Source organism: Neolamprologus brichardi, chromosome 13 (assembly GCF_056152115.1).
Source record: "Neolamprologus brichardi isolate AB-2024 chromosome 13, ASM5615211v1, whole genome shotgun sequence".
NCBI lineage: Eukaryota > Metazoa > Chordata > Actinopteri > Cichliformes > Cichlidae > Neolamprologus > Neolamprologus brichardi.
In genome coordinates, this window is record NC_142116.1 from 21,840,392 (window position 1) to 21,868,063 (window position 27,672).

The following is a 27,672-nucleotide window of genomic DNA, read 5'->3' on the forward strand; positions in this document are numbered from 1 at the left end:
CAAAAGGACAGTGTGGTAATAACATCTTTCAGCAAACTGTCAGTGATTTTGAACCTTGAAGCTCTAAATTCAGACAGCGGGGTTTCCCATCTCGATATTATGCTTGGCTATAGAAGCTGATTGGAAACAGCTTTAAAATGTAAGTTACATTTCTTATGGCATGTCTTCCACTCTGGGGGCACTGTTGCATATACTCCTAATACTATCAAGCTGCCACTTTTAGGTTGTTTAAAATGTCAGACAATTAAGTATTTCTGCCCATAAAGTGTGCTTAAAAAAGCTTCTTTTTTTTTCCTACTGTGGAATTCTATGCTCTTTATCCAAGGCTTCTCTGACATACCATGCATTTGGAATCTGCCCTTGACTCAGCACTGGCCTTGATGCAGCCCATTTTGCAGCCCAGATGATTTAGTATGTTCCTTATTGCTTCAAATATTGAAGGGGAGGGGGGTAAAACCCAGCCGAACTCGCTCTGTCCATCTCTTAAGCTGACATAAATCTTTATGAGGTAAAATAAGAGTATACACTGTGGTGAGAGTAGCGTTTAAATAATAACAATCGTTTAAAAACAGATAAAATCTAACGGAGAGGTGGGGAGGTGGAGCATGATGCGTGTCTTAAGGTATAATTCGTTTATGTTTGTGGCTTGTGCTGACTTATGAGTATCAAAATGACTTCGGGTCACAGATTATTTCCACTTTTATTTTTCCACCACACCACTGCCAAAGAGTCCTTATGGTTATCCTCATAATAATGCGCGCGCGCGTGTGTGTGTTAGAAAGAGAGAGAGAGATAAAGAAATATGGGGCCGGGCTTAGCGCTCATGAATATGAAGTTTGCAGGCTTGGACACTCCCTCGTTGCTGAACTTGTGTAGCTTTCTCCAACTCTGAGCAGCAGTCAGTCAGCAGTGAGCTCGGCCGCCGCATGGCTACTGTGTAAACTTTGCTCAACAACAACAAGTGGAGAGTGTAAGATAAACGAAGAGGCGCACAGGCTCGGAGAACCTGAGGGACGTACTAGGAAGGTCTATGAATCAGGAACCTGCGCTCCACTGAACAAATCGTTGCTCCCCACTCGTGCATGTTTAAACCAGAGGAGAGCTCTGGTGCCGTGTGTCGGCCAGACGATTAGTACAAACGAGTGGCAACAGCAGTCCGGAGGCATGATTTTGAGACGGGGCTCGGTGGTTGCTGCCTTTTTACTCTGCTTTCTCGCGAAGGTACGTGGATTGGTTCCTTTTTTCCGCTGAAAACAAGCGGGAAAGGTCACTCGGTTCGGGCCGTTTGGATGTCCTCTGCTTTCTGCATGCGTGTCGCCTTTGAAAGTTCACAGCTATGCTAACATTACATGTAGGCATGCCTCTGCAAGAAAAATCTCAACAGTTAGCATGCTGCGTGCGTAAAAACTAGCGTACATGTGACGCAAAAGTGTTAAAAGTACAGCTTTTGTTTTTTTTGTTTAGTCCCCCACAAGTCCCATTGCACTCACTTTTCTGTCTTCAACAGGTGTCAGAGGGATCCGGACAATTCGAGTTACAAATCTTATCGATGCGCAATGCGAACGGAGAGCTGCTGAGCGGCGTGTGTTGCGACGGCGCACGGAGCGGCGCGGATAGAAAGTGCACACGGGACGAGTGCAATACGTTTTTTAAAGTTTGCCTAAAGGAATACCAGTCCAGAGTTTCCGCTGCAGGGCCCTGCAGCTTCGGAATGGGATCTACGCCTGTCCTGGGAGGGAATACCTTTTCTTTCAAGAGCTCTGTCAGGAATGACAAATCCAGGATAGTTTTGCCCTTCAGTTTTGCCTGGCCGGTGAGTGGAGACTCTAAGAAAGCGAGAGAAAAAAAAATCTCCAAAGAGAGAAAATGTGTGTTTGCAGGGCAATTCTGCGCAATTACTGCCTGTCAATCATTCTTAACCCCCCTCCCCTCAAAAAATAGGAGAAAAAAAGGATAGAAAGCACAACAAACAAAGAGTGAGTTTCTCATTTGGCACTTGGTTCTCAGTGAATTGTCCCTTTGAGAAAGCGCCCCCCCCCCCCCCCTCAAGACCCCCCCTCCTCATTATGTGCGCTAATTGACCAGGTGCAGGCATTTTTGCACCATCAGGCCTAGACCTGTCTGCTTATGTGTAAGGTTGTTAAAACCGCTTTACGTATAATCATAAAACCCGAGTTAGAATTTGGCTTAAGGGAGTGCAAGTGGGCAGATTATGACTTGTAGTTAATCTGAACTCCTGGGTCATCTAATCTAGTAGAAAAAAAAGATGAAACATTTCAAGAAATCCACTCTTTTGTTGTTGTTATTAATGTGTTAAATGGGTTTCCTCCTTTCCTACCATTCCTTATGAATGTGTGCCCCCTTGTCTGGCCCGATTGAGTAGATTAAAAGAATTTTTAACTCTCAGATTCCCCTTGTCTGCCTTCCTGGCAAAGCTGGTCATGTAGCACAGTACAGCAACTCCAGGGTGAAAACCCACTTTCTGGTTTCCTTGAGTGTCAGCTCTTCTTCATTGAATAAATAAATGGGCCTGACAGGCCTGTGGGAGTGTTGTAGCTCTGTGAGAGGGAGATGATTTGCCATGCTGGAGCACATTTCTATGTAGTGAGAGAGAAGAAGGGGGAGAAAAAAAAAGGACTGTGCACAGACTGACTGGCCCCACAGCTTGGCCCGCAAACTCCTCTGCTGTGCCTGATGGGTGAAAGGCGCAGTCTGTTGGTATGTGTTGTCCAATTACATCAAGGCTATTTTTACCTCAAACTTGATGGAGGTTCTTGTTGTAATTTCAGGCACTGCACGCACTTGAAAGGCCTCGAGGAGGAGAGGGGGAAAAATAAAAGAAGTGGACTTTTCAATTTTCCCCTTTCATGTGGTTCATTGTTGTGTGCCTTACCTGTGAGGTCGAACAGATCATTTAAATTTGTGTTTTCCCTGCAATCTGCCAGTAAAATCATGTTCTCAGCAGGATGGCGTGCAATTTGATCTAGCCTGTACTTTTATTTGTTCTCCTCTTAGTCTCTGGCACCTCACAACTTTCTTTAAAAGACAAAGGTTTGTGTTTATGTTCACACTATGGCAACACTAAGTTAGTATTAATCCTTGCAGCTGGACTAGTTTCATCTTACTGGATAAAACCATTTCTGCTTGGAAACGGCACATTGTTGACATTGAAATGCAACCCGGCACTCTGCTCGCTTTCCTCACATTTCTTTTCTCGCACGCTGATAATGTGAATGCTTTCTTTCCAAACATGGCCTGCATGTTCTGGGCCTAATGAAGGATGTCCATGTCGTGTTTTAAAATCTCCAGATACATAGAAATATGCTGTTTTCTAAAAAAGAAAAAAGTTCTGCACAATCCATCAGGTCACTTGTTTTGAACCCATATCTGTAGAAAACAGGAGTTTGGAGCTGCTCGCTAGCTTCTCCCATCCTTCACTTTAAGTGCTTTACTTCACTGCACATTAACAATTGTCAGGTTAGGTATGATATCACTCTTTGTCCTTTTCATCAGTTGATTGGCTGTTGTGGACAGATGGCAGTGTGGTGCAGTTGGATTCTTGGGTACTCTGAGTTCATGAAACTCCCCCCAGCCCCCCACTCTTCTCTTTCTCTCCCTTCATCCTCTCTACTGAGCTGCATGAAGTTGGCCTCTTGTCCAGGCTAAGGGCTTTGTTTAAGTCACGCTCGGTTGGATCCCAGGCATTTCATCGCTTTAACCTTGCCACCCACGGTAACTGCGGCACTTAATGAGGCTACACACATGCGCTTAGATCAGGTAGGGGCAAGAGCCAGGCATCCAGCTGAATGACATCAGCCGCACATCTCTTTCAGAAGTGTTTCAGAGCCCCGTGCAGGTCCTGGTTAATGTCCGCCTCATGCTTGTGTCCCACAGAGAAGTGAGGGCCCTGCTACAGTGGCAAGCCGGGACAATAGTGTGCCCTCGGTGACTACAGTGAGGATTACAGAGCATAATAGATGCACTGCAGCTGTAACGCCAGCGCAGGGCAAGCAACAGGAAGCTGCAGTAGTAGACTCAGCAGTGATATAAAGGTTGGCTCTCAGGCCTTCAATAATTTGCCCGTGTAACACCTGTAAAAGGAAAAGGCCAGAACTTTAAAATTGGATCAATCCAGTTCCTCCCCGCCATTGTCTTTATCTTTTGAGCGATTCCTTTCCCTCGCTCCAGTGATGCCTGGATTTCAAAGTATCTTTCCATTTTGAAAAAAACCAACCAAACAAAACAAAACAAAAAGAAAACCTCTGGCGTCTCTGAGGCCTGAGACCCGGTGGTATCCCTGTTTTTGGGTTTTGGAGTGAGTCAGAACAGTCTGAGAACCGGGATCAGGTGCGTCAAAGAACAATGCTTAGCTCAGTCGGACTGTGAGCGTGGGAGCGGTGGGAGTAATGACATGTTTGTAGTTGGCTCTGATGTGGCAGTTAAGGGCAAATTACTCAAGTGAAAGAGAGAAAAGAATGTTGTTGTTTTTTTTTTTTATAATAGTGTAATTGCTGTGTTTTGTCACCGCGGCGTTACATAACGCCCTCTGATGCTTCACTTCTTATCAGTTGCTCCCAGCTTCTTGGAAGGGAGACATGATTCGAAAATATGTATTTAACTGGAAAAGATAACCTGCACCTTTAATTTTGTTTGTTTCCCTTAATGGCCTGTGAACCTTGATAAAGACCGATGACTGCCTGCTTCTTTAAACACTTCGATATGGTTTTCATTCCTGGACTCAGGTTCATGTTTTGATTAAGTTTTCCTTGTGAGTAATCTGTTTGCGGTGCCTCGTGTTTTAGTTGGCAAAAGGTGAGATTCTTTTGGTCGGGGTGAGGTTCTGTTTGTACCATGGGCCGACGTACCTTTTTAACAGGATACATAAACTGAGTCTCCGTGTAACTCCTGTGATGAAAAAGTCCTGGGGAAACAATGCATTCCTTCCTTCCAACCCCAATCAGTGAAAGCCGGTGGGCTTTAAAGAAGATCATAAGAGTGGGCTTTTCAGGACTGAACCAAGGTTTGATGGCAAACAGGGTGTGTTATTTAGCAGCCCCAATCATTGGTTAGATTGCAGGCTGATACCATGAAAGTGATTGACTCAGGAGAGCTGATACAGAAAGTCAACATGCCTTTGATGAAACTGTTTACATTTCCTCTGTGCTGACTGTAGGCCTAGACTAGTCCAATCTGTTCTGCCTTGCCGTTATTTAGACCTTTGACCTGTTCCATGAGACACCCCCCCTCCCCCTGTACTTTTTTTTTTCTTATATTTCTTAGTAATGGTACATCAAATGGCTTCATTTTCAGAAAGAGGGAAGATAAGAGGGTGTGTGAGGGGAAAAATTCCCCTACTGAGAGGATTCAGTAGTGTTTTTTGGCAAGTGAATGTGATTTGAACTGGAATGATCTTTATCGCTTATGCCGCTTGTCTGTTGGACAGTGCCTGCTTGGCCGGGAAAGATAAGAAGACATATGGCCACACTTATTGCACTTGGATGTGTGTGTCTGTGTGCAAGTGTGAGAGAGGGGAGGGGGTTAGAGAGTGTGCTATGTAGTTCAAAGAGGAGAAGTGAGTCAGCTGGGAGCCTGGGAAAAGTGAACCTGGCAGTGGCAGACGGTTCGGCACTGATAACCGCCAAGGAGTTATGGAGTGTTGGCGAATGAGGAGCCAGCCAGTATCTCACTTTCCGGGAGCAGTTATTTAGCATGAAACTAAACATCCCATTAATGGGGAAGCTACTTGTTGGATCAAGCCGCACTGATGTTTCGCTTGACATTGGGAACCCCGTGGTATAGAAACATTAGGAGTGTGCCAAAAAGGGCAGAACAGAAAACATCGATATCGAATTTTTGTTTGTTTGTTTTCCCAGTTTTTAACTGCGAGCCCTTTTAATCATGTTAATGAAGGAGTACTACACGATCACGTGACCGCACGATTGCATAGCTTCAAAAGCGTCCGTGTTCAGGCAAGTCTAATGATGGAAGATGTGGGTGTGTAAGTGTGCGTGTCACGTTAAAGAATTTTTTTCTGTGTATATTTTTTTGTTTACTTATTTTAGGAGTACTCCATTAGACTTGACGCCTGTTAACGCCCAGTTCACTACAATGAGGGATTTCTTTCCCATCAGTCTCGGACACGTTGTGAAATGTTGCTGTGCAGCAGGTGAATCCGGGCTTGTTGATGTTTTCACTTGGCAGGGATCCGTTGCTGTTCCCTATTTAACTGCCAGTAGAATGATAACGTGTTGGCAAGTGCAAACAACAAAACAAAAACAGGGTTTTAACACAAAATCCTCTTTTTTTCTCTCCACACATTAAATGACAAACACGTCAAGTTAATGTCACCATGATTCAGAAATTCCAAGGATGTTTCTCGTCTTTATTTATTTATCTTTCAGTCGAGTTCCCATTTTTTAAGATGACTTCTCCACATGTGCTGTGCTGTCACATGGGTGATATCCTGATATTTCAAAAGTCTGTAAACATTTGCTAGATGTATGCAAGCGCTGTTCTTTACGCTGGAGTGTTGGTTCTCTAATGAGAAGTCTACTCTTTTGCAACTGTGTCAAGTGCTGGTCACAGGAGGTGAATGACAACATTTACACAATACTACTTAATGCTTGAAGAGAAGCCAGAAGACTCTTGTTCCTACTGTTAAAGCAACTCTCTGTAGGTTGGGCTGTGGCTTTAGGTGATTAGGTATCACATAACTACTGACTCACTTGTTGGAGCTCTGCAACAAGCGATTGCAGCCAATTGTGAGTCAGAATATACTGTAAAGGCTGTTGCTGATGAGCGCTGCATCTCAAATAATGGCTGCCCTGATTGCAGTGCAATACTGGCACGGGATGAGACGAATGTCTCCTGGAAAGATGGAAAGGCAAATGCCTGAGAAAACAAGGTGAAGCCGTGAAAAAGCATCAGGAATGACTCATGCCCCCTTTTGTTCCTCTGTGGAAAGAGACCAGGGGTTTTCCTTCAAGCTGGTTTGTTTATCGTGAAGTCATTGCTTCGGCAGAAAGAGGCCATGCAAAAAAAAAAAAAAAAAAAAAAAAAAAAAAATTATATATATCTGAAATGCCTCCAAGCATCGCTGCTAGGGCCGAGTACGCTTGTGAATGTAACAAGTAGGTGTTAAAGTTGGATGCCCAAGTTAATGTAAGTGGATTACACCCTCTCACAGCCGCATGCTTTTTTTCTGGGACTCTGTCGTGTGCGCTCGCAGACACTTTGTCCGATTCCCTCATAACTACAGCGCAGGGTGGATGTGTAAGCCGATATCGGTGTGAGCGCTACCGGCCCTGAATTGGACAAAGCGTTTTCGGCAGTGCTGAAATGTAGACGGGCCCTCCAGAGTGTAGCTCTCATTCAGTTTCTCTGTGGTTTCCCCTTTCTTGTATTTCAGTTTCTTTCCCCATTTCACCATCTCTTACGCACGCTTTTTTTGTGTGTGTCCCATTTTTCTGCTTGTCCTTTAAAAAATAAAGTGGCGTTCCTAAGCACTTCTGCCTGGCTTCATCATAGCACGCCTATTGCAGTACATAAATTAGGATGAAACTGAAAACCCCACCTACGCTGCAAAAAAAAAAATAAAAGGAATCAACTGGCCTCTCACCACCGTTTTATAAACATGTGGAAAAACTGTATTTGGGGAAAAACTGTTTCTAAAGAGGGGCAAGGTTACAATGGCTAATATGAAGACAGATCTTTGGCTCTGCTTTTTCTGTGCGCTCTCTTATTTTTGACTTATGGTTGCTTTTTTGGCGCGTCCAGCGCCGTCCTGCCGGGTGCGTGTCCACCTAGACCACACCACTGCTCACTGTGACTGCCATTCTAATCACAGAGACCTCCGCACCACCTCGAGCTTATCCTCTTAATCAGATCAACGGGACTATTGTTCATAGTTCACGTTGGTTTCTGTACTAGGCTTTGTTGTAGGCTAACCCGGTGAGAGGCTGATGAAACGTCATTGGCAAGGTTGGTGAGGTCATGGGAAATGGAAAAGTTCTGGATTTTAGTCTCTTTTCTTCGTAGGCGTTACAAATGTACCATTTATGACACTTGAGGAAAAACACGTTCCAGCCCTCAGACCTCACAGATAAATGGGCCCAAGAACTGCAGCATTGCCGATAAATGGGAGAACGTGTGAACCTCCTACGAGTTAGTTTGCATGGTCAGTAAAAAAACACAAGGGCACTACTGTGACTGTGTCACTGAACTTATCATGAAGTCTTTCAAAAGATTTGCTACTGAGTCATTTTGTTTATGATGCAGGAACTCCTCCTCCACTAACGCTCCCTGTATGTCTTGTCTTGTCTTCCTCAGAGGTCCTACACTTTGATAGTGGAAGCCTTGGACTTCAACAATGAAACCAGTGGTAAGTATTTCTCCTTGTCTGGTATCTCCATCTTGCCTTCTGTTCATTTCTTCTTCTTTTTTTCCCTTTCCCCCCTGTCACAGCAGTGCCTGGGAGGAGTTTCGTTGAAGGTCAGGGAAGGAAGTTTATTCTTCCTGAACTCCCCTGCCCTCTTCCACATGGTCCACTGGGTGGTTTTGCGTGTGCGTGTGTGTTAAAGTGTGTTGACAGGTGGCTACAGGGAGGAGATGAGTTAAAGGAAGTAAGAGGAAGAAGATGGGATTGGGGAGGGCTGTCAAGGTAGAGGAAGGGTGCCCCCCCCCCCCTCCCTTTTTTTTAAGACAACAGAGCCACGCTGCTCCCCCAATAGAAAAAACATTTTTATTTGGCTCATGACTGATGGCGGGTGCTGCCAGCCAGGGTCGGGGTCACACTGTCTCACTGTCACTGAGGCGTGAAACATAGTTCATCCAGCCGACCAGTTTGAGGCTTTGACTGGTGTGTAGGAGACTGAAGCCTCAGAGCTCTGCTCTGTTTGAGGTTAAAGTGACCTCTGGCCTGTGCATGACCGCAGGCATATAGGCGGGCTGAGCTCAGAGCATGTGCGGTGGAAGACTACTAGTCAATAATGTTTGGGTAAATGCCTTGAAAAATACAGATGGTCAATACCACAGACGGGTGGGGGTTAAGATGATTATAAAAAGATGTTCAGCCACAAAAGCGGCTTTCTATCACCACGCAAAATGCTAGGGAACTGGAGTGAGTAGGACAAGTGACAAGAAGTAGACACCACTATGAGAGAGGAGGTGGCGCTATGTGGGGATTTTCACATGGGCAGAGTAAGAGAGGGCCCAGCGGGGTATCTGTGAATTATTGGTACTTAAACTGCTTGAAATTATTTTTGACAACTCTGCCACTCTAAGACTTGAGCTGCTCTTCCCATAATTATGCGATCAACCTGACTAAATTCTGGTTCCTGCTTGGATTCCTGCTGGCTGGTGGTCAGCGTTGTGATTCCAGATGAGGGCAGGGCCTTATCCCATGCTTGTTTATGTCTTTTTCAAGCTCAGCGAGGTTTCGGTCTTTTCTGCTGTATTTGCCGCTCCCCGGAGACCCATTAGGGCATTGGTGTGAAAAGCCCCCCGAATGTACACATGCGGTGCTGTTTAAGCCTCTGAGCCTCCAGCAGGCTGACTTGAGGTTCTGTAGGCTTCGTGTGTTTGACCGACATCTAAACAGATTCCTGAATAGAATAAAACATCTGGCTCAAGTTAAACACCTGTGTAAATGTAGAATCTGAATCGTTTAGTTTTATAGCGTGTTTGAGAAACCAGTCTCTTCTTGCTTTTTTTTTCCTTCTTCTTTTTTTAAAATTAGATTAAAAAAGTTCATTTTTTTTCTTTTCTAGCATGTCCTTTCTAAACTTTTTAAAGTTGGTCTGATTTATGTTAAGCTACGAGCCAGGCAGCAGGTAGCAAGGGCGTGCTACTCCTGACACTGCAGGCCAGCAGTCGGTAGAGAAATACCACACGGTTAATCTTTGGATTCCAGAGTACTGCGAAATATCACCGGGCACTGTGATTTCAGGACGCCGCCGTACACAACACAGTGCAGTAAATAAATAACAGCGGGCCATCCACCCGCCCCACCGCGCTGCGTTGCATCATACTACACACAGGAGCGATTTACCTCGCGGTCAACCACCCCTGCTCGTGTGAGCGCAGTAAATGATGACTGTGACACATTTTTCATTCTCTCCCAGGTGGAAGATTTAGACATGGAGTAGCGAGCGCGAGTGAATGAGTGGTGTTAATGCGAAAGGGCTTGCATGTAGACGGTGCGGTGTCTGGAGGTTGGGGTGAGCGTGTTTGCTCTGCGAGCGTGGCTCTCGCCTCCGTCCTCTATTTGCCAGAGCTGTGAACTCTTCAAGATTGACTAAAACGCAGGTCTGTGTCTGTGTGGATCTTTACAATCAAAACATAAACTTGGTTCCCTCCTGAAGTGAAGATGGAATCTTCCAAGTGTTGATTTCAATAATTTTGGGTGCTGTTGGTGCCCCCAAAAAATAAAGAAATGCATGTGAGGAAGGCAGACTGGGGGGGAAAAGTGCTGATGGCACACTGGCTGGCTTCCCAGTAGTGACTGTGGCATCCTCGCACTGTAATTTACGGCGGCTGCAGTTCTGTCCTCGCCTGAGCAGATGCAGAGGGCAGCGTCAGAGACCAGCAGTTTCCTCAAGCTGTAAACCTGAGAATCACAAACCAACCATGGAGAGTTGGAAAGGGAAGCGTGAGAAAAAAAGCAGTTAAAAGTGCTCATTACCGCATCCTTTTTTTTTTTTCTTTCCTGCATTTCATCCCACTACTTTTCTTCCTCTCCAGCACACATAGCTGCTTTAATTACATATAATCTGCAATGTAAGGGATCTTCTGCAATTTGTGTCAGAATTCTTGGTCCGGTTTTGGGCTCTCGGAGCAAAGTGCAAAAGCCAAAAGCGTAATGTAGGATGCTGCATTCCACTGATGTTGGGTTTTTTTGTTTTCTCCTCTCAGGCCCAAACATTTGATGAAACTCAAAAGAACCAGAACAGAAAAAAGTAGTATTTTTCTTTCCTTTACTATGAAATTCACAAGTACAACTGCTTGTGCTTCCTTCCCCCCCCCCCCCCCCCCCCCCCCCCCTTTTAAGGTGTAGATGGGAGGTTGATAGAAAAAGCCTCTCATTCTGGCATGATCAACCCCAGCCCGCAATGGCAGAAGCTGACGCACAACGGCCCCATAGCCCAGTTTGAATACCAGATCCGGGTCAGCTGCGACGAGCACTACTACGGTTTCGGCTGCAACAAGTTTTGTCGGCCCAGAGACGAGTTCTTCGGGCATTATACGTGTGACAACAATGGAAACAAAACCTGCCTGGAAGGCTGGTCTGGACCTGACTGCAACACAGGTGAGGCCTTTGGTGAGATGGCAGCATGAAGTAATGGAAGAAGTCACTTTGAAACAGATGCTTCTGGAGAAAACTGCGTAAGACTGCAGGATTAGTCTTTATGAGTATGAAGGAAATGCTTTCCGTTCTGCCCCCCCTTTTTTTTTTCTTTCTTTTTTTTTCTGTGTGAAAAAAAATCATATTTCCTCCAAAAAACAAGCCTGGGCAGTAGTCAGTTTAATAAGTGTCTTACCATGCCATGAGACTGCGGTTCTTAGACTGTCAGTCTGCTGATTTGTATGTCACTAAAATGTTGTTAAATGTTGATTGACTAACAGTTGTGGGCTGTGAAGAGGGCAACCAGGAGAAGTTAGAGATCCGGGGCAGTTTTGGCAAGGCATGCATGGTTGTCTGTAAACAGCTCTGATTGTTCTACAGACAGAAATGTCAAATAGCACTAATCATATTATTTGCTGTTATAACTGCCACAGGCCAAGTGTGAATCTTGTCACCGTGCAGTTAAATGACTAATTCTTCCTCTTCTTCTAGCTATATGTCGACAGGGCTGCAGCACTGAGCACGGATCATGTAAGGAACCAGGTGGATGCAAGTAAGTGCTGCTTCGTGAGACTTTTCTGCACTTTTCCAAATGAAATGCCGACCGTTGATTGCCCAGTTTCCCCTTCTTGTACATTTACACTACTTCCTGATCCATAGGATGTCAGCTAAGGGAACTTCCCTCAACCATATTCCTCCATATTCCAAATGGCAACGCTTGCTCAAATATAACCGTTTGAGCTTCTGCAGCAATAAACTGTCAAACATACGTTTCCTCGTCCTTGGCCCTGCAGGGGAGGGATGTGTCTTTCGAACAAAATCCCCATACTCTGTGATTTTTGAGCGATTTCCTTGTAAAATGAGAGCGTTTTTTACACAGTGTTTCGCACCATGCACATTCTTCTCCTGAGTAACGAACCACAAAAACAAAAACTTTGCAGGTGCAAACAGCTCAGACACAGAAAAAAAAAAAGAAGTTTGCCTGCGGTGGGAAAGAGCCGCGTGTTTGCGGTGAAACACTACCGGTGGCTGACGCTAGATGTGTCTCTAGGCGCTTTTTGAAGTGAACGGGAAAAGAGTAGAAAAATCTAGCCACAAAGTCGCAGTGACGTAAGCTGAAGGGTGATGATGTTTGCACATCAGGGGCCCGTGCTCAAAGGATTTATTTTCACAGATTAAAAACAAAGCAAAAATACACACATGAGTGAAAACAAACTACCCAGAGCTGAATTATTTGCACCCTCTGGTAAAAAAAAAAAGTGATTTGATTACTTTGCAAAATGTATGATGGTGTTCTCACAAATGTTATACCAATGTTTTCCAATTTATGTATATCAGTATGCTGATTATTTACCAGTTGTCATGTAATATCAGTTGGGACAACAGCTAATCTAAGCCTCTTTTCTTTTAACAGTCCAAATGTTGTTTTTCCCACAAAATATCCCAGTCTTCGCTCCTTTTGGACTGAGCCAGCCTTTTATCTTCTTTGGCTGGAATACCCTGCACAGAGAGCCATTTGATTCAAGTGCCTTTACTTACTGTGGGGTGTGTTGCCAGAAGCCTGTGGTGGTGATCATTTAGATGTGTAGGGATTGTGTCCAAGCACCAGTTTTGACATGGCACAGATCTTTCTCTGTACTTGTTTTTGGCTTCCCGGCCAACAGACTATCACTACCAGGGCTTTAACAGAGATGTAGGCTGAGCTGCTTGTAAATCTCTCGTGGAGCTCTTGTGGATGGGGGCTGCCAGTCTGCGCAGTAGGGCTCGACTGCCACAGCCCTGCTGGAAATGTAGCTCTCCAAACGAGGGGAAGTGTTAAGCAGCAAAATCGTGTGTAACATTCGGATGAGTCTTAAAGTGTATTGTTTATGTAGCTAATGGCTTCCTAATGCTGTTTACACGCACAGCCAGAGGAAAAGCCCAGCACAGAAGGGTATCGGCGTTAGGGCATTGTGTGCGCGCAGTAAGAGTCGACTCTCATCCTCATCCCGGAGAAGGGCCCCACGGCGTCCGGCTCTTCCCACAGTTCAGGCAATGGTTGCTTTCTTACTTGTCTGATTTGGCCATAAATCAAGCACAGGGATGATCAGGTTTGTTCATTCTGTGCTGCAGCTTTGTTGTTTTTCCCAAGCCTTTGACATCATCGAGTTTCATGTAATTGCTTGTGTGACTACTGGCAGAACAAGAGCCTGAATGTCTTTTAGTCCCTGTAAAGGTGTGGCTATATTTAAAGCTCAGGGTTTAACTCTGTTTATATGCACTCCGCCAACAAACTCTCCAAGCAAGATCTACTGCTGCTGTAGTCAGTGAGCAGTTTCCCATCGTTGGGCTGTTGCGGCGTCTCAAACAACTGCAGTACATAGCAACATTAGCTGCAGGCTTGGCAGCCCCGTTGTCGCAGCAAAGCCGTAGCTTAATGACTTTAGAGTCTTTAGTGATACCCTGAGCGTCCGCTGTTGCTAATGGAGTAACAACAGTGCACCTGTGGCCTGCACAACAGTTTGAGAAGGCACACGTGCACCGCAGCCACCTATCAGATTCTCATGGGTATGAAATCTTTGTGCATCAGCAGAACTGCACAGTCTAATGTCACATTCCCCAGTAATTTGGCTGTGTAATAACTGTAAATGATTTGGGATCCTGCTGTGGGGATTCCAGCTCCACTTCTCATGGAGGGGGATTAGCACACTTTTAAGGAATAGCCTCTTTAATCACAGACTGAGGTTTACTTAACCGCCGCGTTTATTTTTACAGTCCGTCCGTTTCTTGAGGCTAATCAGCGCGCCGCTGGGGGGCGGCTGGGGGGGGCGTTGCGTTTCCTGTCGCTGGGCTTAGCAGCAGGGACTGCATCGCCGCTTTGCCAGCTTTTTAAAGAGCCGATTTATCAACCGGGGCTGGATTGCCGTCTTAATTATGGAGCTGAGCGAGAAAGGGAGCTGCATTATCGGTGTAATTATGAACCTGGATATTTCAGTGGTCAGCAGGCTGTGTCCTCACCCTCGGGGCGCAAGTCTGACTTCTGACTCATGGGAACCAGGACGAGCAGCAGTGTAACAGCCAGGAAGGCTGAACCCTCCTCGTCTGCCGCTGCCAAGCCACAGGCGTAGTGATGTTAAAGGGAGCGTCTAGTCGCATGCTAATGTTAGCTGTGCTAAAGGTCCCATTGGAACTGTAATTTAGTGTGTTGGGTTTTTGTTTTCCTTGTTTAGTAAAAAGCTAAATGCTCCTCTTTCGTATTGTTTAAAGGCCGTTACATAAACACCCTGCTACTTAAAATTCATTTGCGGTCTTTTAAGATGCAGCCCAGTTGTGGGAGCTGGTTTGTTTCACGCTAGTGTGTACTTCATTAAGTTAAGATTATGGCTCAGCAGCTGCTGAACAAATCTGGAATACATGGAAGATTAAAATACTAACATTTTCAGGCAGTGCGTGGATTATCTGACCTCTTCTGTGAAGGTTGTGAACTTTTCTGAAGGCTGTGCGTCTGTCACTGTCTGTCTCTACTTGTTTTGTTTTTTTTAATTTTCTGCATCCATGATGCCAGGCCTCTCTTGAAAATGAGATTTTTAATCTCCATGAGATTTTTTTTTACCTGGATTAATAAAAGACAAATAAAAAAATCTGTATCTCTGTGTTTTCCAGGTGTCTGTATGGCTGGCAGGGTCAGTACTGCGACAAGTGCATCCCCCACCCCGGCTGTGTGCACGGCACCTGTAAAGAGCCGTGGCAGTGCCTTTGTGACATCAACTGGGGCGGTCACCTTTGTGATAAAGGTTAATTTCCTTCTCTTATTTCAGCTGCGTTCACTGTAGGAGCAGCCGTTGTTGTGCCCAAACAAACTGTGATCCTCCCCCTCCTCTTCTTTTTTCTCCTTCTCCCAGACCTGAACTACTGTGGCACTCACCAGCCGTGCCTGAATAGAGGGACGTGTATCAACACAGGACCTGATAAGTACCAGTGTACCTGCGCGGAGGGTTACTCAGGAGCCAACTGTGAGAGAGGTGAGTGTCCGTGTTGGCTATATCTTCCAAGCATTCTTACAGTTAGAATAAATGGGAATGTTCTGGGCTCACCAAGCTTGCAGACAAAAGGTCAGAGGTGCCTTCAGTTTGTAATCAGAGGAGGCAGTAACTCGGCAATAATCTGTTTCCACTCCAGAGTAAGTGGCCCTTGAGTCAGGTAATCCACCGATCTTGATCTTTTGGGGCCTGTCATCCTTCTCTCCTCAAGACAGATGGGGTGTGTTGCTAAGGTTCAGCTGTTGCAAACACTTACCATGGAGATGATGGGTTTTTTTCCTCATTAAATCTAAGGCTCGCAGGGTGCTGACAGCTTAACTGCAGAGATGTCAGGAAACCATGCCCCTCATAACAGGAGGTCTGCAGACCGGACGATACGTTGGGCTATTGTAACAGGGAGGCCCCAGGGTGCGAGCGCTGCATCCCTTCCCTCCTCCCCACGGCATACCGAGGGGACGTCCGTCGATCACCTCCGACTGCCGAGTTATTCCTCGAGCGAATCATTAATTTTTGATTTGTTTGGTGCTCACTCATCCTTAACTCATCTGTAAAGGAGGTGCCGCGACTGCCCCCTCTCCCGCTCTCCCTCCCGCTACTCTCATCTTGTGCCGCCTCTCAGAAGAAGAATGGCGGGGAGTCAGAGGGAAGTCACGGTGCATTGGCCGGGTCAACTTAGCATGAAAGATGATTTCCTGGTGGTGTAGTCTGCCTGGGCGGGTAATGAGAGTGAGAGAGAGGGGGATTTTTGAGCGGCCTTTCGGGGCAGAGGAGGAGGTTTCAGAGTTAAAGGAATGACTCGATCGTGGACATGTAACAGCTTGGACCGCGGGTAGAGGGCTCACGTTTCTAAGGGATCAAAGTCAGAACCTGCATTTGCACTTCGCGATTTGTTTCAGTATCAATAAAAATAATATATATTCTGTTAGCAGGCACAGTGGCAGAAATATGTATATATGTGATGCTTAGTTTGTCATTAAAACAACAAGGATTTTTGTTTTGTGATCTCTCTTTGTAGCCGAACACGCCTGTCTCTCAAATCCATGTTCGAATGGAGGGAGCTGCTCAGAAACCAGTCAAGGCTACGAATGTCAGTGCGCACCAGGCTGGACCGGCTCCTCCTGCACGATCAGTAAGCCTGAACGTGTGCAGATTCTTAATGTCAGTACCTTTTCACAGAAAATATCCTGTTGCTTACACGAGACCCTCTTCTCTTGCGCAGATGTTGACGACTGCCTTCCCAACCCCTGCAACCATGGCGGTACCTGCCAGGATCTGGTTAACGGCTACAAGTGCCACTGTCCTTCACAGTGGACGGGGAAGACGTGTCTAATAGGTGAATCGCGCACCCTTTCTACACCACTTCACAGCTGTCGGCAACACAGCTGTGTGCATGCCACTAACCGCCTTCTCTCACCCTCTAGATGCCAACGAATGCGACAGCAAGCCTTGCGTCAATGCCAACTCGTGCCGCAACCTGATTGGTGGATACTTCTGCGAGTGCCTCCCTGGTTGGACGGGGCAGAACTGTGACATCAGTGAGTCTGAATTCTGTCAGCAGCGGCAGCTGTGGGTCAGAACATCTGTCCAGCTCCTGTTGCTCTTTTAGATATTTCAGTTCCTTTCATTGTGTACATGCTGCATAGAAGCTGTAATGTGAAGGTGTTGGGGAGAGTTGGACAAGTGCAGTCCTCTTTATTTTTTCCTCCTGCAGTATAAATGAATCTGCTTTATCATTATGAGGCCTGTGTGTGGCCAAGGCCACGGTGATTAAGGGTGGCTCAAAACAATCGCAGGGACTAGTTTCACTTGGCAGCAGAGAGGATTGCTCAATACGCTGTTTTGCACCGAGTTTTGCAGCCACATCATCCAGCTCACATGCACAGCACTCTCCAGCTCCGACAATGTTTTTAAAGGCCCCTAGCATGGGAAACTCAAAGCACAGACTTGTTTTTAAAGACGGACTATTTAGTTAAGCTGTTCAGAGTTAAATCTCAGATTTGTTTTCATGTGCAGATATAAACGACTGCAAGGACCAGTGCCAGAATGGGGGAACTTGTAAGGTAAGGTCAAAAACCCATCTCGCTTTATCTGGTATTGCTGGTTTGCTTGCCAACTTGTTTGCTTTATTGTGTCTCTTTTGTCAAAGCCAGAGACATTTGCAGCGGTTGTATAAATAGCTGCCGTAAACGGTTCCCTCCAAACCGACAGTGGAATTGTTGTGGAATTCCTCTGAAATCAAATCTGAGAGGAGTGGGTTCAGAGGGGTTTCTGAGGGAGGGGCGCGCAAGTTTCTCGACCACACTAGATAGAATTACCATAAACATTATTGCGTTGAGCCCGTGCCAGGAAAATGTGTTGAAATAATTGTGTAGTTGTGATATTTACCCCCCCGTCCTGTTCATTCTGTGCCCTGGTTTGACAGTTATTGTTTGGACCCCACCCTTTGAAAGCAGTTAATCAAATTTGTGGCTGTGCGAGGTTAACTCCGGCTTCTCTCCCTCATACTCCCTTTCTCCCTCTCTTTCTCAGGACTTGGTAAACGGCTATCGGTGCGCGTGCCCGCCTGGGTTCGCCGGCGAGCACTGCGAGAGGGACATCGACGAGTGCGCGAGCTCGCCGTGTCTGAACGGCGGCCGCTGCCAGGACGAAGTGAACGGATTTCAGTGCCTGTGTCTGACTGGCTTCTCAGGAAATCTCTGCCAGGTGAGGCATGACTCCCACCACTATCCCACACCAGTGCGTGCAAGCATCTTTCCTTTCCTCATTCAGCGTTTTTAAGCCTCTCTTTGCTAGCGCTGCCTGTATCTTTTGGGTTTGTTGTAAAGTTTTCCTGCCCCACCCTCTTAAACGGCTGTTGTTCCACAGTCCTCCTTTTTTAAAAAGGGAGTGCTTTGTTGAAGCTGCTCCTGGCTACAGTGGGATACATTCCTCAGCGCTGAAGCCCAGACTCAGAGGACGGGTCCTATGTCTCTGGCTGTCCCCCCCCCCCTCCCCTCCTCTGAGCGCTGTGCGTGTGTTGTTTCCTGGCACAGTTTGTGGGGAGGATGCTGTGGGTTTGCTCTGTTTTCTGTAGCAGAAACTATGTCAACTATCAGGTTCATTACTCTCTATTCAAAACCTTTTCTTCCATAGCTGGATATTGATTACTGCTTGCCCAACCCGTGTCAGAACGGAGCAGTCTGCTTCAACCTGGCCACAGACTACTACTGCGCCTGCCCAGAGGACTACGAGGGCAAAAACTGTTCTCACCTTAAGGACCACTGTCGCACCACCACGTGCAAAGGTACGTCTCCCGATGCAAGTACTGCAAGCTCTTTGCCCCCCAGCGAGGGGCCTGAAAAATGATCTGTGCACTGTGATGTTGTATAATGCTGAATAAGGCTAGATATTCACTATTTGCCTGGATACTTTGCCCACATTTTTCCCATGAGGGCAATACCTGTATTTTAGTTTCACTCAAAGTAATTTCTTGGCCAAGGTGAGCAGGGGTTTTGTTTTGTTTTTGTTCAGCTCTCTTGATGATGGCCCTCCCTCCCTCCCTCTCCTCAGCAAAGCTTTTCCGATGATTCTTCCCTGAAAACCTGGCAAAGGGCTGATAGCACCGTGTGTGTTCTTAGTAATGACTTGGTGGGCTACCTCTTCTTTTCCCCCTCAGTGAATGCGCACATTTCTCTCTCTTTCTCCCCGTCTGTGTAATTGAGTGAGTGGACCAACCACAGAGTCAGATACCAGGCGCAAGATTCTTTCTGCTCTTGGCAAGAATTAAGTGATTACAGGGGAACAAATTCACCCAGCTCACCTAACCTGATCAGACAGGGGGAAAGGAAGGGATTTCAGTTCCCAGTAAAATAGATCAGAATGAATTGCTTATGAAAGCATAACAGCTTATCTCTGTCATTCTTTTTATTTGCCTTTTCTTTTTTGACAGTACTGTTTTTCCTCTGGACCTTTTTTTTAACCACATGGGTATTATATCTGTAAAGGCCTGTTGCCCTTTAGATCTGTCGTAATGTGTCTTACATCCCTTCTTGTTTATGGTAAACATGGGTCATAAGGCAAAATGGGACCTGGTTTAAGGCTTATTTATAATTTGCAATAAGCCTTTCATAAAGTCATTGGTTTTACTATTTAACTTGATTGCCTCTCTGCAGTGATTGATAGCTGCACGGTTGCCGTGGCATCCAACAGCACACCAGGAGGAGAGCGTTACATCTCATCAAACGTTTGTGGACCTCACGGTCGCTGTCAGAGTCAGGCCGGGGGCCAGTTCAGCTGCGAGTGCCAAGAGGGTTTCAGAGGCACCTACTGCCACGAGAGTAAGGACAGAGTCCAAATCTACAACTGATCACAATGTATCACGTCATAAATCTAACACATCTCTTGCCATTTTCAGACATCAATGATTGTGAGAGTAACCCGTGCCGCAACGGGGGCACGTGTATTGACAAAGTCAGCGTGTACCAGTGCATCTGCGGTGACGGCTGGGAAGGCGACCACTGCGAGATCAGTGAGTACGATTGTTTATGCTGCAACCTCAAAACAAGGCCACACTTCCTTCATGGTGCCTGTCGATTCATCTTTCAACGCGTTCGTTTGATATGCCGCACATAAATCACGCCGCTGTCTATTGTTGCAACCAGACATAGATGACTGCAGCACCAACCCCTGTCATAATGGAGGGACATGTCGAGACCTGGTGACGGACTTCTTCTGTGAATGCAAAAATGGCTGGAAGGGAAAGACTTGCCACTCCCGTAAGCTTTTTTTTCTTCTTTTTTCTGCTTTTTCCACACCCCTGTAGACTGTTTGTGCAGGCTCATGGTATGTGCTAATGGCTCTTTGTAATTACCCAGTATTTTCTACATTGTGCTGAGTGTCATGTAAGAAAGTCTATGTCCTGTCCATGCACCCTCCAGGCGAGAGTCAGTGCGATGAAGCCACATGCAACAACGGAGGCACCTGCTATGATGAGGGTGACACATTCCAGTGCAAGTGTTCCCCGGGGTGGGAAGGAACGACATGCAACATAGGTGAGTCATCCAGCTTGGTTTAATGTTTCATCTCTGCACGCACGCACACGAAGAAGTTTGCTTTATGGGAGAGCTCCGTGTTGTGTCAGATCTTAATCAGATCTGCGAGGTCCACAAACAGTTTTTATCCCTTCGTTCTGTCAACGCTCCCTCCCTCTCTCATCTCGCCCATTTCTCTCTCTCCTTTGAGTGCCGACAGACGTATGCTTAAAATGCCTGATTGCACTGACAGTACACTTCAAAGTCAAAGAATATAGGGCGTAAAAAAGGAAAATTAAGGCTGTCAGGGAGAAGAAGGGGAAAAAAAAGCCCAGTCAAAGGCAGTCTTCTGAGTTGGGTTGAGGTTCATGATTGTGCTGATGATCCTCTTGGTTGTTTGGGAAAGCTCACTGACAAAATCAAACTTTACCTTTCTCTCTCTGTTCTCAGCCAAAAACTCGAGCTGCCTTCCAAACCCGTGTGAGAATGGAGGTACCTGCGTGGTGACGGGGGATTCGTTCACCTGCGTCTGCAAGGAAGGCTGGGAGGGTCCCACGTGCACCCAAAGTAAGAAAGGGCGGAGGGTGGTGGTGTAATAGATAAAGGTGGACAGTTACTGCCATTAAATTATGATAAACATTGTGCTACCTAGTGCAAAGGTGAAGTCCTGCATCTGATTAGAGCAGACTCTCCCATCATCTTTTGATCTGTAGCTTTTTTTTTCCCCTCTCCCCCTCCTTCCTCTTCTCTTTCTTCTCTCCCTGGCTGCTGCCGGCCATGAGAGGAGAAAGCAAAGGAGGAGGGAGAAAAGGGCTCAGGAAAGTGGAGACAGATGTTTCTCCCCCTTTCTGCTAGCTCAACACGCGCCCCTCTCTCCCCTCTCATTCGTTGCATTCCTGTCCAAACAGTGACATGTCTGCTTGTTCTAGAGCTCTCCTCCTCCACTTCCCTGATTTTTATATATATATATATATATATATATCCCCTTTTTCTGGGATCCCTGCCATGTATGCATGCACTCTAAAACATGAATTCCTCTTGAAACTTTTTTGGACGGGAGGGAGAAGGTCGGGATGGAATTATGGGTGTTGCCAAGGGGTGGGTGGGGGGGTGGGTTGCATTTTTGAGGGTGAGAGTCGACATAATAAGGCATCGTGATCAGGCAGCGCTGAGTCCGGGCTCGACCGGCCCAACACGCCTCTGCACACGCAAGCTCAGACGTGCTCTTGCTGTCATGTGCACAAAACATGAGAACAATCAACATGCTCACTGCTCTCGTCTCCCTCCCTCCCCATTCTATTTTTTTTGTCTCTTTCAGATACCAACGACTGCAGTCCACACCCATGGTAAGTGGAAGCCAAACATTTCCTGCAGATTTAGACAGATGTAAACAAGCTGCTCCTTCTTGTGTGATAGTTTCTCACCTGTGACGCTTTCACTCTCTGCTGGGAACCAGGCATACACCCTGCCCCTGTCATTCCTGGGATGCAGTCAGTTAACTCTGTTTAGTGAACTCCCTAACCCAAGCACACTTGTCCAAAACAAAGAATAGGAGTGATTGCTTTAATTATCTTTGAGAAATTGTTCAGTTGACTGGTGAGAAAATTCCAGACTGAAATTATCCCCCTCCCCTCTCTCTCTTTTTTTTTTTTTCCAGCTACAACAGTGGAACTTGTGTCGATGGGGATAACTGGTACCGCTGCGAGTGCGCCCCAGGCTTCGCTGGCCCAGACTGTCGGATCAGTGAGTATTAACCCTGCCTCCAGAACGTCCCCCTGATCGCAGTTTGAGCAGTCAGTTAGAGCATGCCCGGGACCATCAGTCACTCCAAATGGAAGGTCTAGTCAGCCAATTATCTTTTCATTGGGCTTCAGGCCAGGCTGAGCCATTTTGGTGTCACTCCACCAAGCCTCGCTGCTTTCCCTGGGGGAAACCAGCTTAGCAGGCCAACGGCTAATCAGCCATGCTCTCTGACACTGATTACACAGATTGTTTTCCCTCTTAAAGGCTTTCAGATGGCCACATTCTTTCCCATTGCAAACCCTTTGTTCGTCTAAGTCCAGCCTTTAGCTCCTGCATACCTGCTAATGATGCTGCCTAATAAGACCAGGGCTGGCATAAAGCATGTTTGCTTGTTTGTTTGGTTTTTTCTAAGTAATCACTATTATTATTAACTGGTTAGTATGTACTGTTCAAATGATGCACAGCCTTAGTGAGTTTAGCCTAGCAATTAGACTTGTGTGCAGAGTGAAATATTTGTGCTCTTTATGCCACAAAGGAACCAATTCTTACCCCTGGCTTCTCTCCTCTGTGGCAGATATTAATGAGTGCCAGTCCTCTCCATGTGCCTTGGGCTCCACCTGCGTGGATGAGATCAATGGATATCGCTGCCTATGCCCACCAGACAGGACTGGATCCCACTGCCAAGAAGGTAGCAGCCTCCATATGATGGGGAAAACAACCCCCAACAAATATGAAAATGAAGGGGAAAAAAATAATGAAAATATTTCTAACAATGTGACTGCTTTTACACAGTTACAAGAAAACCTTGCTCCGTTAATGGACACGTCACCCCTGATGGAGTGAAATGGGATGAAGACTGCAACACTTGCCACTGTTCCAATGGGAAAGTTGTGTGCACAAAGGTAAAGTATTTATGAATGCTCGGCACACCTGTGAAGTCTATGTCATGCTTCCGAATGGAGAACTGCACAAAATGGATCGCGTTGATGTTTGGTGTCTTGTTTTCTATGAGAAGGTGTAGGCAGGGCCACGACATTATGTGTCACTAGGTGGAGTTGGCTCGGGAGTGCCAATTTCTTGATGCAGTTAGTTGATTAGAACACGAACACACACCGGTTCCCACTAAGGGACGATTGGGTGAGTTGGACAGTAGTGCTGTCATCATCATGGCTGTCTAACCGCTAGATGAACATTGGCGGCTTACTAGTGGAGCTCACCTCGGCAAGAAAATGCATCGTAGGATTGAAAAAGATCTGGGAGATGCATTTAAAACTTGGCCTGACATCACAGTATTGTTTGTTTGTGATACATAACAATCTCTGACATGCAGTGGAGACAAATCAATCTTTGGACAGCTGTTACCACTGGTCCAGTTTTTTGTTTTTAGACATTCGTACAGTGTGACTCATCCTCTGGAGACCCCGAGTAGTAAATGAAATACAAATCTCTTCCACAGTTATGCAGATGTATCTGGGGATACGGCAGTGACAGTTTGAAAGTGTTTTCTACTGTATAGTGTACTCAGTGTAATATAAATGTATCAATGCTCCCGTGTTTTTCCTCTCCAGATGTGGTGTGGCCCGATGTCATGCAAACTGGGTGCCAAGGGCCGAGGCGAGTGCCCTTCAGGCCAGAGCTGCATCCCCCTCAGGGAGGGCCACTGCTTTGTGAAGCCCTGCATTGATCTGGGAGAGTGCTGGCACTCCGACCCTCCCCAGCCCCCCACCAAATGCCACCCCAGCTCCACTTACCAGGACAACAGCTGCGCCAACATCACCTTCACCTTCAACAAGGAGATCATGCCTCGAGTGAGTTACCTAGGCACCAGGGAGGAAGAGATTGAATTTAACAGGTTTTGGGCTCGTTTTCCATCCCTCCCCTCCACCAGCAGTCTTAAATGAATGGGAGCAGCAAACTGTGAAAGATTACCCATTCCTCCAGGGCAGAAAGACTCCTTAACAATTCAGCCATGTATTTAAATGTGCTCCATGAAGGAGTGGGGGGAATATTTCTCTCGGAGCCTTGTCTGCATACAAGTTTTGTTCCTGAGACTGAGGCATTCATGACTTTTTAGCTTCTGCCAATCCCAATCTTAAACCAACCACATGGGGAGATTAATTTCAGGATGATATGGATTTTGAGCTGAACAGGACCACTGGCGACTCTGTCACCACATAGAATGATCACTTGCCAGTTGCCTAACAAGCATGACAGCAGATAGTGACAAGCATATGACTTTGCGGTCTTTAATCTAAATTAGGTGGATAGGATGTTGGAACATGCTGCCAAAATGCAGCCTTGGCTCTTCTTTTTTTTTTTTCTTCTTCTTCTTGATTGCCCTTTTTTTCCTCCCTTTTTTTTCCTGTGTTTGTTAACATTTGCTTCATTCCCTTCAGGTCCAGGGCTTGACTGTGGAAGGAGTATGTAAGCAGCTGAGGAGCTTATACGTGGTCAAGAATTTCTCCTTGGAGCATTCTGTGTCCATAACCTGTGACCCCTCATTCTCAGCCAGCAACGAGATCCACGTCTGCATCGTGAGTACTTCCTTCTACTCACTCTGCCATGTTTGGCTGCTTCCATTAAAGCACACACAAAAAATGCTTTTGATTTATAACCTGCATTGTAGAGTTCTTGCAGCTGCGGTAGGATGTGTTATAGACGTAGGGTTGAGTTTCTGTGGCTTCAGTTTACAACAACTAAACACTTAAATTTCACACCTCACTTTATTCTTTGCCTTTAGTCGACTGACGACCACCGCTTGGACGGGAGCCCCGTTAAAAAGATCACAGAAAGGATAATTGACCTGGTTAGCAAGCATAACGGGAACAACACGATCATCTCCGCCATCGCAGAAGTGCGTGTGCCAAGCCCCAGCAAAACTGGTATGAACTGAAACTATTTGTTTGATTATGAAGTTTTCCACACTTGCACACACCTGCATGTGCTGAAATGGGTGGGAGGATTTTTTTCAATTTTTTTCTCTCTAAAGATCAGCTCATGAGATAGAGCCAAGCCCTAAAAATGACAACATAGCTGCACACCAAAGAAAAAACATTCCATGTATATGTAAACTGATTCCTTAACCTCCCACACGACTCATGGCAGTTGTGATGGAGCTTAAAAAGAATCTAGCCAGGATCTTCAATGGAAAGAGCAGAGCTGCTTGGCTACATGGCTTTAGATTGGCTCGCGGTACAACTGGCTGGACTTTTAGTCAGACTCCCACTTGTGTTCACCATTCATCAGTACGGTGACAGCAGACTGCTGCCACAGCCAAGTAGAAGCAGCCTCCTCTTCAGCTCCAGGCTTGGAGGTCAGGTTGTTCTGGCAAAAGCACATTAATGACTGAGCTAGCTTGATGCATTAATACAGAAATCCTACTATCCACCGTTTGAGTCAATTCTTCTTTATTTGTGGTCTCTTTCTGACTTGTCATTGTTTTCTTCTACCAGATTACCTAGTGCCCCTTCTCAGCTCCATTTTCATTGTCATCTGGGCCCTCGTGCTGGTCTCAATTTTGCTGTGGTGCATGCGCCGGCGGCGGAAACAGAGCAACCACAACGGGACATCAGCGACCAGCTCAGAGGACAACACGACCAACAACGTCCGGGAGCAGCTTAACCAGATCAAGAACCCTATAGAGAAGCACGTGGGCCTCACAGTGGCCATTAAAGACTATGAAAATAAGAACTCCATCATTGCCAAAATAAGGACAAATCATCCCGAGGGAGATGAGGACGACAAGGAGAGGCACTTGCAGAAGGGCCGCTTTGCCAAACAGCCAGCATACACACTGGTGGAGAGGGACGAGAAGGCGACCATCTCCAATCCCAACTCAACATCCAAGCACGCTAATTGGACTAACAAACAGGACAATAGAGACTTGGAGACAGCAAACAGCATAAACAGGATGGACTACATTGTATAGCAGACAGCTGTGTTGCTGTGCAACCTAGCCTTACGCCTTCACACCCAGGTGGTGGGTGAAACTGGGGGAGCTTTGGCATGTGTAAATAGTCATGTCAGTTGTGACCCCCTCCTCCCCCTCAGTATTTTCAGATATTTCCCCGTGCTAATTTAAGTTTTGACAAGCTGGCTTACACTGGCAGTGACAGTTGCTTTGGTTGGCTGGAAACACAAAGCACTGGTATACATTTCACTGTAGAACTAGTTGCAAACGTGTCCTCCTATGCATTTCATTTCCCCGTTTCCTTTTTGTTTTTTTAGCGGACACATTTAAGGGGCTCCTGGTGTAATTGTTGTACAATGAGTTTAAACTACCCGACGTGTTCAACACTAGAGCTAATTATTTTTAGTATGTGTTTGAATTTTTTCTAGTTCTATTTGGAGGAAGTGCTTTTTCAGCTTTAGACTTCAGCAACTGTCAAATGAGACAAAAAAAAAAAAAAGATCAACTTTATTATTTATTTTTATTTTTAGGGTTGGGTGGGGAGGGAGATGAAAGGGGTTCGATGTCAGCAGTTGCTGTCAATATGAAGAATTTATGTGACAATTTAGAACGTGTAGATATGTACATTTTTTTTTTATTAATCATTGTGTATATTTGATTTATTAACTTAATAATCAAGAGCCTTAAGATATCATTCCTTTTTATTTATACGTTCCAGTTTAGTTTGAAGGTTTTGATAGCTGTGGAAGCCTACCATTTCTTTCAAGGTTTTTTTGTTTTGTTTTGTTTCCAATGCATTCAATAAAAGCCAAATTTCAGAGAAGACAAAAGATGGGTGCTTTGGCCCTGAAAGAAACACTTCATTTTTGTTTCCCTCCCATACACACGTTGGACATTTCATTATTTGTTGCCAGGACCTTAATTGTAGACAAGTGAGGTTAGGACAACAAAAGAAAACGGCTGCTGCAAGGGTTGGACATGGTGGCAGACACATTGCTTGCCACTAATGAATAAATACTTAAGGGAACAAAAATTCTTCAGCAGCTTCAGTTTAACCCAGACGTATTTCAAAGGCTGTCGAAATCAACCAAGTTGCAAGGCAAGTCACATCAGTATGACACGCCAGAATTCCCATCTGCTTTAGTCAGCATAATATCATAAGCTAGACTGTGAGTACTTGAACAGTAGGGGAGCAATGGGAACACTGTAGTATCAGATAAATACACTGCCTTGCTCTGCAAGAGTCCGCTTTGTTTCTGTGCACATTTTGTTTCTTTTTAAAAATTGAGGCTCTTAAAGACAAACATGTTTTATCTCATTTGTTAACCCTTTGAGATCGTGGCAACACTTTGTCCCTTTTCTTTTTTTGACTTTGTGTTATGAACTTGAGAATTATGTGTTGATCTGGCAATATATTTTTGAAAGTCATATTTATTAAATATTTTGTATGAAACGAGAATTAAAGTTGTCTCTGTTCTGGAGAGAGAGTGACGAGTCTGATGCATTGAGCCAAACGTGTTGGAGCATATTAAAGATCTCTCGTGGCGTGGGAACTACAGCTAATGGTTTCCTAGTCGAGTCCTGGAGACGCAGTACTCATAACGCTCAGATATTGTAGCCCTTTATGGTCTGGTTAAGATACTGTAGCAA

General features: G+C 45.8%; 1 protein-coding gene across 1 annotated transcript; it reads left to right on the forward strand.

Moving 5' to 3' along the window:
- The first annotated feature begins 892 nt into the window (after positions 1-892).
- Positions 893-27,486, forward strand: jag1b (jagged canonical Notch ligand 1b). The gene is made up of 26 exons (XM_006806933.3): positions 893-1,221; positions 1,508-1,813; positions 8,329-8,380; positions 11,048-11,305; positions 11,834-11,894; positions 14,984-15,114; positions 15,223-15,342; positions 16,376-16,489; positions 16,580-16,693; positions 16,782-16,895; positions 17,374-17,420; positions 17,890-18,063; positions 18,493-18,643; positions 19,512-19,676; positions 19,754-19,867; positions 20,001-20,114; positions 20,277-20,390; positions 20,820-20,936; positions 21,688-21,715; positions 22,027-22,112; positions 22,687-22,800; positions 22,905-23,014; positions 23,681-23,920; positions 24,509-24,646; positions 24,853-24,994; positions 25,565-27,486. The coding sequence occupies exons 1-26, from the start codon at positions 1,165-1,167 to the stop codon at positions 26,038-26,040; spliced, it is 3,657 nt and encodes a 1,218-aa protein (XP_006806996.1). The 5' UTR covers positions 893-1,164; the 3' UTR covers positions 26,041-27,486.
- The last annotated feature ends 186 nt before the right edge of the window (positions 27,487-27,672 follow it).

What these genes read in the sequence shown, in the direction of transcription:
- jag1b (XM_006806933.3), top strand. Translation starts at nt 1,165, where the DNA reads ATGATTTTGAGACGGGGCTCGGTGGTTGCTGCCTTTTTACTCTGCTTT. An exon ending in CGGCTCCTCCTGCACGATCA is followed by an intron (nt 16,490 to 16,579) that starts GTAAGCCTGAAC and finishes TCTCTTGCGCAG; the next exon opens with ATGTTGACGACTGCCTTCCC. An exon ending in GGAAAGTTGTGTGCACAAAG is followed by an intron (nt 23,015 to 23,680) that starts GTAAAGTATTTA and finishes TTTCCTCTCCAG; the next exon opens with ATGTGGTGTGGCCCGATGTC.